This window comes from Tasmannia lanceolata, unplaced genomic scaffold, assembly GCF_043159265.1.
Source record: "Tasmannia lanceolata isolate RefF3 unplaced genomic scaffold, GAP_Taslan_0.1 ptg000018l, whole genome shotgun sequence".
NCBI classification, from domain to species: Eukaryota; Viridiplantae; Streptophyta; class Magnoliopsida; order Canellales; family Winteraceae; genus Tasmannia; species Tasmannia lanceolata.
This window is the reverse complement of record NW_027518695.1, coordinates 9,026,087-9,038,609: the sequence shown is the minus strand read 5'-3', so window position 1 is coordinate 9,038,609 and position 12,523 is coordinate 9,026,087. Positions and strand designations below refer to the sequence as shown.

The 12,523-nt window shown below is 37.0% G+C and overlaps 1 protein-coding gene across 1 annotated transcript; it reads right to left on the bottom strand.

The window, feature by feature from the left end:
- Positions 1-8,102: 8,102 nt before the first annotated feature.
- On the bottom strand, positions 8,103-10,449 carry LOC143850826 (uncharacterized). Its single transcript, XM_077360088.1, has 3 exons — positions 10,251-10,449; positions 9,840-10,166; positions 8,103-8,400 (listed from the first exon to the last, which is right to left on the bottom strand). Exons 1-3 carry the CDS (start codon positions 10,324-10,326, stop codon positions 8,237-8,239), a joined length of 567 nt encoding a protein of 188 aa, XP_077216203.1. The 5' UTR covers positions 10,327-10,449; the 3' UTR covers positions 8,103-8,236.
- Between the last annotated feature and the right edge of the window lie 2,074 nt (positions 10,450-12,523).

Below are 12,523 nucleotides of genomic sequence, written 5' to 3'. Positions count from 1 at the left end.
CACTCACAGCTGGCTCCCAAGAATAGGCCAAGCTATGAACTGTTCATAAACACCCTGTCTTTTTAACTTAAAAACCCACGGATTGCACGTTTGTCCTTAACAGGAGATATTGAGGGATTTGTCTCCCCTAAAGCTACAAGCTTTATAATGCCACAAAAAGTGCCAAAAAATTTTATGGGAGTTTTTTTCAACAAAAGAGTACTTGATGTTCCTTGCATGGGGACCAAAACCCTAATTGAATTCAATCTCGTGTGGTTGTTTGATGGGTAAAGAAGAGGCAGAAGAAATTTGAATTTTCTGACGTGACTCCTACGGCAATTTTTTCTTCTTTCCACAAGGAGTAAAGATCCATCTTAGTATCTTACTACCCCCAAATTCCCAAAACCAGGAAGCAGAATAGCATCTGATCCGTAGTTTTAAGCTCCTCCCATGTGATTTTAACTCACCCCAGACGTTCATTTAGAACAAAACTTGGCTCAGGTCGGGGTCTGAGGTAAGTTCCTCTGACCCCTATAATAGCAAAGGGTGTGGGGGTGTGGAAATATCAATTCCATGCTTACTTTTTATTTTCGGAAGTAATTGATATTTCCACACCCCTTGCTATTAGACTATTAGCAAGGGGTTGCTATTAGACTATTAGCAAGGGGTCTGAGGAAAGTTCCTCAGACCCCGACCTGAGCCAAGTTTCGTTCTTAATTTTATGTGAATAACACTTTTTTTTAATGACAAAGAATTGTATTGATGAAAAAGCAGAAAAAATATTGTGTGATCTTGATTACCTTCCTGAATTTTAGGGTGTGATCTTAATTACCTTCGCGCTTCTTATCTTGGTTTATCTTTGGGAGTTAGTAAACCTGATAAAACTTTTTGGGAACCGATAATTGAGAAGATTGGGAGAAGGTAGGATACATGGCAGAGAAATATTGTGTCTAGGGGAAGTAGGTTGGTGTTGATTAAAGCAGTATTGGCCAATTTGCCTATATATTTTATGTCTCTTTTCCTGTGTCCGGTTAGTGTTGCCTTACGTATTGAAAAGATGCAACGTAGATTTTTGAGGGGTGGGAATGAGGAGAAGAAAGGCATCTCTTTGGTAAACTGGAGGGATGTATGTGTACCTATAAAGTTTGGAGGTTTGGGCATTAAGAGGTTTAGGGAGTTTAACCATGCCTTATTGGGAAAATAGTTGTGGAGATTTGGGGAAGAGCAGTCCAATTTATGGGCTAAGGTGATTTGTAGTAAGTATGGTTGTATTCAGGGTGGGTGGGAATCAAAGGACGAATATAAGAAAAAAGGGTTGACTACGTGGGGAGATATCTTGAAACTAGCTTGCTCCTTTAATCTAAAGGTGAGGTTCAGGGTCTATAGTGGTGACAGAATTAAGTTTTAGAGTGATGTGTGGTGTAAAGAGGAGCAGTTAAGGATTTTGTTCCCTAGGCTGTATCGGGTGGCTGTTAACAAAGAAGCCTTAGTTTGTGAATGTTTTGATCGTAGTGGTGGTAAGTTGATATGGTGCCCTGCCTTTAAAAAAATCCTTTTTGAGTGGGAAAGTGAGGACGAATCTCAGTTGCGGTAGCTCCTTAATAAATGCTATGTAAAAAGTGGGGGTGAAGACAAAAGAATATGGACAGTGGAATCATCCAGCATTTTCTCTGTCAAATCTTTCTATAATGGTTTGATGCCTCCTTCTATACTTGCATTTTCAGCAAAGGTGTGGAATTTTCATTGCCCACCTCAGGTTAGTATCTTCGGTTGGGCCGTTTGTCGTCAAAGGATACAAACCATTAACTTCTTGAGAAACCGTGGGATGTTGCTAATTGATCACTACCCTCTTTGTCTTAATGATGGGGAATCTGTGGATCATTTGTTCATGCACTGTTCTTTCACTAAGATTATATGGAGATGTATCTTTCTGAGATTTGGAATCACTTGGGTCTTCCCAAGAACTATTCAGAATCTTTTGAGTATATGGGGGTTTGTGCCGTGGGAAAAGAAACGGAAATTATTGTGGAATGTGTGTTTGCAAGCTACGTGGTGGGTGGTTTGGAAGGAAAGAAACTCTAGGGTGTTTGAGGGTTTGGCCAAATCACCTTATTATTTGTACATGCGGGTTATAGCATTGGTCATATCGTGGGTTAGATGTCTTACATCCTTTCGTTTTGTATCGGCCTTTGATCTTTGGGAAGGTTGGAGAGAAGTGTGCTCTAGTAGTGAGAGGAAAAATAGCATAGTCCAAAGATGGGAGCCTCCGATGCTAGGAATGTTGAAAATCAACTTTGATGGTGCTTGTTTTGGAAACCCAGGTCCAGCGGGGGTGGGTGGACTTTGTCGTGATGAGTTTGGTGAGATACTTTGGGCTTTTTTTTTCCCTATTGGTGTGTGTGATTCTTCGGAGGCAAAAGTCAGAGCGGCCTATTTTAGGATCAAGAAGTTGAGTAGGGAAGTCTTGGACCATATTATTGTTGAAGGGGATTCATTGAATGTCATTCGGTGGTTGAAGGGTGGAGTAGCTCCCCCTTGGAGAGTTTTGGTGTTATTTGATGAAATTGAGGATTTTGTTGCGGGTTCGGCTATTGTCTTTAAACACGTTTGGAGGTCGGCAAACGAAAATGCGGATGTGTTAGCCAAGCAGGGAGTTGGGGGGAGAGTATTCTCTGGTTCGATCATCTTCCCTCATAGTATAATTTTGTAATTTTTGTTTTCTCTTTTCTTCTTCTTTCTTGTTTCTTCTTTCTTGTTTTTGTTCTCTGGGTTGCCCCTTCTCGGGTGCTCCCTTTTCATTTAATACAAATCGCTATTTCAAAAAAAAAAAAAAAAGCGGAAAAAAACATGGGAAAAACCCTGGAGATCAAGATGATCTAAGCAATACAAGGGCCAAGAACAGAACCACTAGAAAATTACACCTCAAGGGGAGGAAATGGAAGAGTTCCAAATCTAACCTACAGCAAGCCACATAATTTGCTGACCTCTTTAGGTGATCATAAGATATAGAGGAGCCCATCACCAAGTCGGATATTTCATCAATCCATCAAGAAAACATCAAGAAGGTGATGAACTAACCTCTAACCATTTTATCACATTTAAAGAGTCTCCACTGTTACTTTGTCCAACCAATCTAGCTCCAACATCATTATTCCTTGGTGCACCACCCTCATCTCCTCCTCATTGGAATCAGCGACCCCAAAAAATCAGTAGAGGGTATTTTGATACTTAAAAAAAAGACTTTGTTATTAGATCTGGCCTTCTTTCTTGGATTTTTTTACCCCGGAAAAAATGGTCTGGGGTAGACCGTAAGATGATTCATTCAGAGCAAACCAGGATGAGAACGTCCTCTTATGGCATACATGATCAAGACTTGCATAAAACAACCACCTGAGCAGGGAATAGCAGGACCACTCTCATTTTCTCAACCCGCAGCCTATCACCTGCAAATCCACCATCAGATCCTAAGACCTAGGAATGTAGATTTCCTAAGGGGCCGTTTGGATACGCGGATTTTAGAAATCATGTTTTAGTTTGAAAATAGTGTAAAAGCGGGTTCATGATCACAATGCTCTATGCTGTGCTGGCAGCGTTTCTTGGATTTTAAGTAAGAAATTCGGGTTTTAGAAATCTCTCCCTCATCCTGAGATTTGTAAAACCTGAAAACATGGGCCAATCTGCTACTCTCTTGCTGACGGAGAGAAGGGTGAGAAATCAGAAAATGACAGCTGGTCCGCTTCTTCTATTATCTCTCATCTACAATTTTGAAGAAATCCTGGATTCTAAAATCCATGTATCCAAACTGCCCCTAATGCTACCAAAACTGCAATTGTAGAAGGCAACTGCTAAATCCAGGCATGAAGCTTCTTTCCTTTGAGAAAACCCCTCTAGGATCTTCAGAATAGCATGCATAATCCACATCCCATTAGAGAGAGAAGACTGCAGCACACTACATGAGTGTTGAAAATAATCCAAACAAAATTTGGAATTATCATTTTCTAGTTTTTTTTTGTTATCTTGCTTTAGTTAAAGTGATTAGGTTGTTTTTAAATATTCCTAGTATTTAAGAATTTTCTCTTATCCCATTCATTGTATAGTAACTCTATTTTAGAGCATAGTTATTTTGGTGGAGAATGAATTCGGAAAGCGAAATATGAAGCAAAAATGGAAAACACAAAAAAAAATAAAAAAATACATAGGAAACGAGAAAATGGAAAACAATAGAAAATCGTATGAGAAATGCATTGAGAAATGTCGATGAAAACATGCATGAAACGCCAGGAAAACAAAAAGCATATGGTTTTGAAGATTTAAAATTTGATAATTTAAAGTTTATATTTAAATATTTCTTTTTCTTTTTTTTTTATTTCAAAATATGCTATTGTTTTTCCTTTTTAATATCTATTCCACAATTATTATTTTTTTTTATTTTTTTTTATATTTTGCAAAACGATTTCATAAATTTTACACACGTTTCTCATAAATTTTTTACGAGTTTCCAATATATTTTTCACGAGTTTCACACACATTTCACATAAGTTTCTCAAATATTTCACATGTGTTTGCCCAATTTTTTTTATCACATTTCAGAGATGTTTTTGAAACACATTTTAGGGAAATTAGTTTCCCACCCATCCAAGGAGTTTTTTGCAACTATATATGTTTAGGAGAGCTTGGGGTGTAAAATGTATGAAAGAAAAGTGGAGATGCAAAAACATTTTTTATCTTTTATGCTTTATTGCTTTCTTAGATGAAAAGAGAAGGTACTTAATTATTTCTTCTTGCTCCTTCATTCTTATTGTTAAAAAAGTTTCTTCTATTGTGTGCAAAAGCCATATATTTTCTGGTGTATTTTCATAGGTTGTTGAATAAAATATGAGAAAAAATCCAACAAAAATTGACATCAGCGGGTTCTGAAAGTAAGTCTGGCAACCACAAGGAATAGTTCTCAACAACTAAATCCTCTTTTTAAATGTGAAAACTAACAGTTTTGGAGTGTTAAAATTAAAACTCTGTTAATCTCTTACTATCTAAGAGAATTAGTAGAGAATGAATATACAGACAATGAAAATCAAGAAGGAAGAATTATTGCAGCTCAACGCACAGAGATGAAGGAAAATAGAAAAAATATGCAAAGGTCATGTATTACGTATATTGAACAAATGTTGGATGAGACAATATTTCCAAGGACAATCGAAACCAAGACATCGAGGCAGGCACGAGATATGCTTCAAAATGAATTCCAAGGATCTGCTCAGGTAATTATCTTGGAATTGAAATTTTTGTGTCATGAATTTGAGAGCTTGATGATGAAAATCTCCGAGTCAATTCAAGATTTTTTTACTAGAGTTGCCACTATTGTAAATCAAATTTAGTCTCTTAGTGAAGATCTAAAAAATCAAAAGTGATTGAAAAAGTTATATGAAGTCTAACTTCTAAATTTGATAGTGTTATTGATGTGATTAAGGAGTCTAAAGACTTAAGTAAGTTGCCTTTAAATTATTTAATGGGTCATCTAAAGCTTTAGAAGAAAGGATAAATAGGTATGCAGAAAATTCAGTTGAACATATTTTTCAATCGAAAACTGGATCTAAAAAAAGGAGACAAGTAGTGGTGCAGAAACCCACTCATTCAATAAAAAAGAAGCCAGCAAAGGAAGAGAGACAAGAAGTTCGTGTTAAAGGAAGAAATCAGTCCAATGAAAATAAGAAGTATGTTCCCAAAGATAATTGTGATTCTCCTCAATGGCATAATAATAAAAAGATGGACCATGTTGAAAAAGATTGATGATATAATAGTAAAGATCATAATGTTCCTCAGTTTACCAATTGCAAGAAAATTGGCCATGCTGAAAGAAAAAATGTTTATATAAAACCAAGGACTGAGCAAATTGTTGTGAAGTAAAGACGGATGATGTAGAAACTAATAAAGAAAATTTTCTTTTGTATCATTTCTTGCCACAACTATTGGTATTGTTAGAAATATATAGTATCTTTATAGTAGTTGTAGTAATCATATGATGGTGATAAAACAATATTTGTGGAACTTGATGAATCTATGAGATCCCGAGTTTGGATGGGTGATAACAATCAAATTCAAATGCAAGGAAAATGAGTGGTTGCCATTGACACTAAAAGTTGTAAGAAATTCATTCAGGATGTTTTATGTGTGCCTGATTTAGCCTAAAATTTAATAAGTAAGTTTAGGTCAATTGTTGAAAGGGGAACAAAGAGATGTAGTCACCATGAAGATGAGTGAAAATAAAATATTTCCTCTAAAATTTTCTGTAAGGGCCCGTTTGGATGCCGAGAAGATTTTGATTTGGATTTCTCACATTTGCAGCCCTTTTTGCATTATGATTTGGATCCGGATCAAATCCTTGGATTTCCAAATCAGCAACTGGTAGTGTAAAAAATCATATTTACAAATATGCTGTGGAAATAAGTAATTGGAAATCCACAGATCTGGCAGTTTCCTTCACCCTCTTTGCTCTTCGACCTCTCCCCTCCACTAGGAAGTACCCCCTCCCCTCTCTCTCCCCCTCAACATGACCTTCCAGATCTACTCATTTTGTATTCAAAACTCAATTCCAAATCCAAATACAAAATATGAGGTATCCAAACGGGCCCTAATAGATGTAAAAAATCTTCCTCATGACTAGAAAATGATAAAGAAGAATTTATTGTATCACTTCCATCAAAAATAAAAAATAGTGCTGATATTTATCAAATCATGTGAATTTGCATGTTTTTTTTGGAATCTACGTGTTCTGAAGTTGCAACCAAAATAGAAGAATGGATAAAAAGATGACCGTTTTGCTTTGGGAACCTACTTGGAATTTGTGAATAGCTGGAATTTGTGCATTCCCTTTGATAAAAATGGATTTACAAATCCAAATTCAATTCTGATGGTTTTATACTAGCCGGTTTGGCTGCCACTTGTATGCACAAATTTCAGGTGTTGCTTTTTCTGAAACATTTTCTCCCATTGCTAGAATCGATACCATTAGATTTGTTTCTGTATGATTTACGATTCGACTCCTATTAAGATTTACGATACAATTCTGGTTTTCAAAACATTAACTTTTTCAACACCACATTAAGCAGGGGATTTTTTACCGCTGATAATCTGTCGATAAGACATTTATCGTCTGATTTTATTAGTTTTATTGTAATGGTAGGTGTCCGTTCTAAATCCCTCAATCTAGAGTCTATATGACTGGTCAACTCTCTAAAGAAAATGGTGGAATGCCTTCTTGCATTCTGCATGTGTTACGGTCCTGAGGGGCCTGTCGAGGTATGGGACTAGGTGGGATTCAGTCTGGTATGGGACATCTTTAAAGGGCCTAGCCTAATGTGTTCCATCAGCTCTGGAGCTTTTGGCAATTGATTATGTACCTAACATTTGATACAAGAGCAGTCATCACGTCCCATGTTCGGGTTACTGAAAAGGCGACCTGTGAAAAGGAATACCCAGAAGAAGAAAAAGCCCAGATTGAAAGCCGCCACAGAGTGAGCTACCGAGGACAGCGGATGCGGAAGCATAGTAGACTATTACAGTCCTGAGTGGGGGGACTAGCTGGGACCAAGCCTAGTATGGGACATATTTAAAAGGCCTAGCCTTATGTGTTCCATCGGTTTTGGAGCTTTTGGCGTATTGGTAATGTACCAAACAACATGTACCAAGAATCACTCTTTTAGAATGATCTTTAGAATACCTCCATAAAATCCCATGAAAATCTCAGTAAATAACTATTATTTTTTGTCTGTTGGATGTATATTGCTGTTTTTATTTACTTCTGTCCATCCATTTGGACACCCTAAAAGATACTTCGATCTCCAAATCTTAACAATGAGATGAATGCATTTTGGGCCACTGGAATCGAACCATTGTAGATACTTCATTTTGACCGTCCACTTGCATGTCCTATCATAATAAGCAGGGGCGGAGGCACATATAGCGTGGGGGGATTGGGGGGGGGGGCAACCGTTATAACTGTCCATTTAGAACAATTTTACACCCTTGTGGCATTCTGAGATTGATCATTCTTCTTAATGAAAAAAAAAAAAATGTTAAAATGAGAAAAATTGAACCAAAATGAACAAATAATTCATTATAGTATATAGATATACTAAAATGTAATCATAAAATTGAGAAATACAGCATCCATAATTTCCTCAATTTCCCTCCCATAAGTGTGCTAATTATTTCTCAATCGTATACAATAATTCAAAAAACTATGTAAGACGCGAGTCGATCATATCGAAACCGGAGCAGAAGCGAACTGTGATGGAGCTGAAGCCAAAGCTGACAATTCGCCGCCAGCCACTGGGCCGGAGGCGGCCCCCGAACTCAAAAGCTCTGCCATGACACGGTGAGGGTTTGACCTTTGAACCTCGCACAGGTCCGGTAGGAACACCCCTGCACATAACAAATGTTTCGTAAGCATCCCCTTCTTTTGATATTTCCACCCATCTCTTTTATTTCAATAAAATAAATTTTTTTTGAGTAAAAATATTACTTTACTAGTTTATTTCAAGACTCACGCGAAGAACAAAACTTTTTTTTGAAACCTTGCTTGTCGTTGTTGGGCAATTAAGGGTAAAAAAAACAAAAGAGAGAAAAAGGAAAGCAAAAGAAAGTCTTCCTACAGACGTTTCTAGAAAGTCCTATCATTTGAAACTAAAATAGCTTTTTTTCCAATTATTATACACCGTAATGCGGTGTATGTATTCCTTGATTGTACGTTGAGCAATTGAAAAGAAAAGAGGGAAAAAGGAAAAAAACGCAAATGTTTGTAGAAATTCTTATATCATTTGAGATTGGATTATTTTTCTAGCAAACTAACAATATTAATAGCAATTCTCCCAATTATTATACACAGAAATGTGGTGTATGCATAAACCATCTCCGTCGAGTTGGCACATGTGTTAATCAAAGAATCCGATCAACGGGTTGTATAACAAAACTTGCACAGTTGAGTGATCGCAACCGTCCAATTGGTAGAGGGTTTTTCAGTCATCAATTTTGTGTATAGTTTATACAGTAGAGCTATTTATCAAAATGTAATAAGGCTACAAAAGCAGCCCAATTTTGGGAATTTCTTCCCTCAAACGCTAAAATGACCTAACAACATCCAAATAAACCAGGTCATATAGAAAACTTGCAATCTAATTTTCTTCCTCTTACACTGTTTCAAAGTTAAATGACCAAAATAACCTTATATATTAAAAAAAAACACGTTTTAACCTTAGTCAGTCATGGGAGGTATCTCAATCTAATTTCCAAAACTATAGTGATTTTCCATACAATATATATATGTAGTTTTCATGGTTTGTTTGAAATATGAAGGGCTCTTATGGATACATCTAAAAACTATTTTATATGATCTCACACAAAATTGTAGGGGTACAACTTGGGTCGGATCAGGATGAGCCATTTGAATTGGGATCAACCCGAACCTGACCAATTTTATGGTAAAAGCTCAACCGGAATTCCCAAAAAAGTTACCCGTACAAAATTCATTTTGACGTTAAATATGATCTATTAATAGTTATAGAAATGATATAAGAGATTTTTAAAATGACCCGCTCGTGTTTTTGAGGTACCGCCCTTGATATTTGATCCAAGGGCAGCTTAGTTTTTAAGAAGCTGCTTTGGATCAAATATCAAAGGGTGATACTTCCATCGTACCACCAATAAAAGCACGTCCGCCCACTCATCATATAATTTCTCATGATATAATAATTAATGGCTTCCAAAGAGACCTTAATGTCTCATTTTGAAATAAGAATAAACTAAAATAATCAAGTTTTCAACTAAATATTAATTTAAACAAGAAAAAGGCGATGCATATTTACCTTCTCCTGCGGCTAGATTGAAATAAAGGTCGATGATGTTGGGACAATTCTGGTAACAATCGGTGGAGCAAAGCTTGGTGGTGAATTGTGGCTCCATGAGGGAATCCGAAGAGATGCCGACCGAATTCCTGTCTACCCCACATGCCCGCACGCACTCATCGGTCTCCATCCATTCCGCCATCCTCTCCACAACCACCTCCGACGTCCGGCATTGGTATTCCGTTGCACCGTCCTTTTGCGCAGATTTCTCTAGCAAACAACGCTTCCCAGAAGATGATATGGAGAACGCGCAAAGATCTTGAGGCAAATTCTCACAGATAATCTCACCTAATCACACAATTAAAACATAATTAATCAATAAGCAGAGAGAGAGAGAGAGAGAGAGAGAGAGAGAGAGAGAGAGAGAGGTACCTAGAGAGGCTTGGAGGAGGAGGGAGAGGGCAATGAAGAGGGCTAAGGGCATTTTGGTAAATGTGGAAGAAGCCATTGGTTTGTTTTGGGGAAGGGAATATGAGTTTTTTGTGTGCTGTGGGTGTTTGAGAGAAGGGTTGATTTGGGGGGGTTTAAATAGGTGGAGAGGGATCTGGGGGAACGACCAAACTAATTTAGATGCTTGTTTGTGGAAGTTATTTAAACAATTTCTCTCCTCTAATTTTAACGCGTAGTCTCTAAATTTGGGGACCCTTATGGCGATTATTAAGAGTGGGAAGCCGTCGTTGTAGGACCACGCGCACCTTTTCTTTTTATTTCCCTCATTTTCTTTTCTTTCTATTTTTATTCTTGAAGACTAGAACTTTGGCCATCATGTTAGAAGGTCTGAAGTTTGAATCCTTCTTGTTTCATTATTTAATTCTCTAGAAGGTTCTCCCTTATTAATCTTTGACACGCCTTCATATTGTACTTGACCAAAATACCCTCAGCCAAACTGAGTCCTCTCTTCTGCATTTTTTGGTAGTTCAAAAATTAAATTTAAAGATGGTTTTTTATGAATAATTCAAGTAATCAATGTGGGTCAATTATGCTTTTACATATACAAAAAATATAATAATTTCAGTTCACCCATATGACATTCTATTTAACGAGAAATTATATGGTGGCCGACGGTGAGGTAAAAACGGCAGAGAGAGAAAACCTGCCACCCTTGACTTCTGATCCAAGGAAAAGTAAAAAAATGGGCTTTTTTTGGATAAAAATAAGGGAGGGAGGGTTTTCTCTCTCCGACCTTTACATCATACAGTCGGCCACCATATAAAATCTCCTATTTAATTGGGTGTGTTCAACAGTCGTTTCTCTAACTAGGGCTTTCCTATTTTTGTGCCATACAGAGAATGAGAAAGGATGAAAATTTGAGAAAATCCCATTAGGCAAGTACACCCGTTTTGCACCTATTTCGCAAAATCCTTGCAAAAATGGCATGGGAAAATGCTTTCGCCCTATTTTCCGAAGCCATGCTGATTTTATTAGAGCAATTCTGATTCTCCCTTTTTTGCCTGTTTTGTTTGTTGTTTTGTTCGCTATTCCAATGGTAGAATGGGAATTGTTGCCGCACGTAAACTATATTATTGGATTTTCTTCCCAAACTAGAATTTATTATTTTGTGATTGAATAGCAAGGCGACCTTACCTTGATGATCATGACTTGGTGTACACGTTGCATATTTGCCTGGTGATTAGGACTGTTGATCTGATGAAAACAAAGATCAATGGGTCCAAAGCCAATGCAAAACAAAGATCTTCGCAAATGAGACGTACTAAAATCAACACTGTAGACATCTGAAAGGGTGTCATTTCTATCATGCGCGTGGCATCCGATGAATGCCAGAGCATAGTTAGCAAAAAATTGTTTTAAACGTTGTTGTCGGGTTTTTTTTTTTTTTTGATTTGCCGTTTAATACTCCTTTTAAAACTTTTACAACAAAGTAACATTGGTTTTTTAGGAATTTTAAATGTGTTTTTTGCTTACTTTGCAACTTTAACCCGCTATATTGTAAAAGATCATCTCATTTATTTTTAGGAAAGAATAGAGAAAATCGAACATGGAGACATGAAATATGACAAGTCGAGTAATGACACTAATTTTGGTATGGTTATTACATTTTAATCCATATGACATGGGGTAATGCAACCCATTATGACAAGTCACTCGGAGTTTTCTAACTTTTTTAATTTTTTAAAGAGAGCTGCTATGGAGACCGATTTGGGGACCTAGAGTAGAACCCAACAAATCCCTACATGCCACATGGCATGGGATGCATAATTTTGCCATTTAAGGGGGAAAAAAGCTAAAAACAAGCAGCCAAGATTGCTGACTTGTGAGAATGCTATTAGTTTGGTTCCACCCTAGGTCTACATATCATTTTTCTTTTTTGTAAAAAAACTATTAATTTACCAAATCTCATGGCCCAACCCAGCTTTATTTATTAGTCCCTCTTTCTGTCATTTTTCTTTTAAGGTAAGATTAGTGGTATTATAGTAATTTTACAAACTCATGCAAGGAACATGAGAACTCAAAAACGGGGAGGTTACATTAGGAAAAAACAAAAGTTTGGCTTATTAGAGAAGTCAAAAGAAAGAACAAGGCGCGTGAGCAGCGTTGTGTATGAAGTTAGGAAGTTGAAAGGTGTGTTCGTCGTGGCTCGGTCGTTCATATCAACGTAGCGCCGCGTGCTGGATTTTGGTTGGTAG

Coding starts and splice junctions, on each gene's coding strand:
- LOC143850826 (XM_077360088.1), bottom strand. CDS start 10,326: ATGGCTTCTTCCACATTTACCAAAATGCCCTTAGCCCTCTTCATTGCC. Junction 10,167..10,250: donor CCTCCTCCAAGCCTCTCTAG/GTACCTCTCTCT, acceptor TTGTGTGATTAG/GTGAGATTATCTGTGAGAAT. Junction 8,401..9,839: donor CAATCTAGCCGCAGGAGAAG/GTAAATATGCAT, acceptor TGTTATGTGCAG/GGGTGTTCCTACCGGACCTG.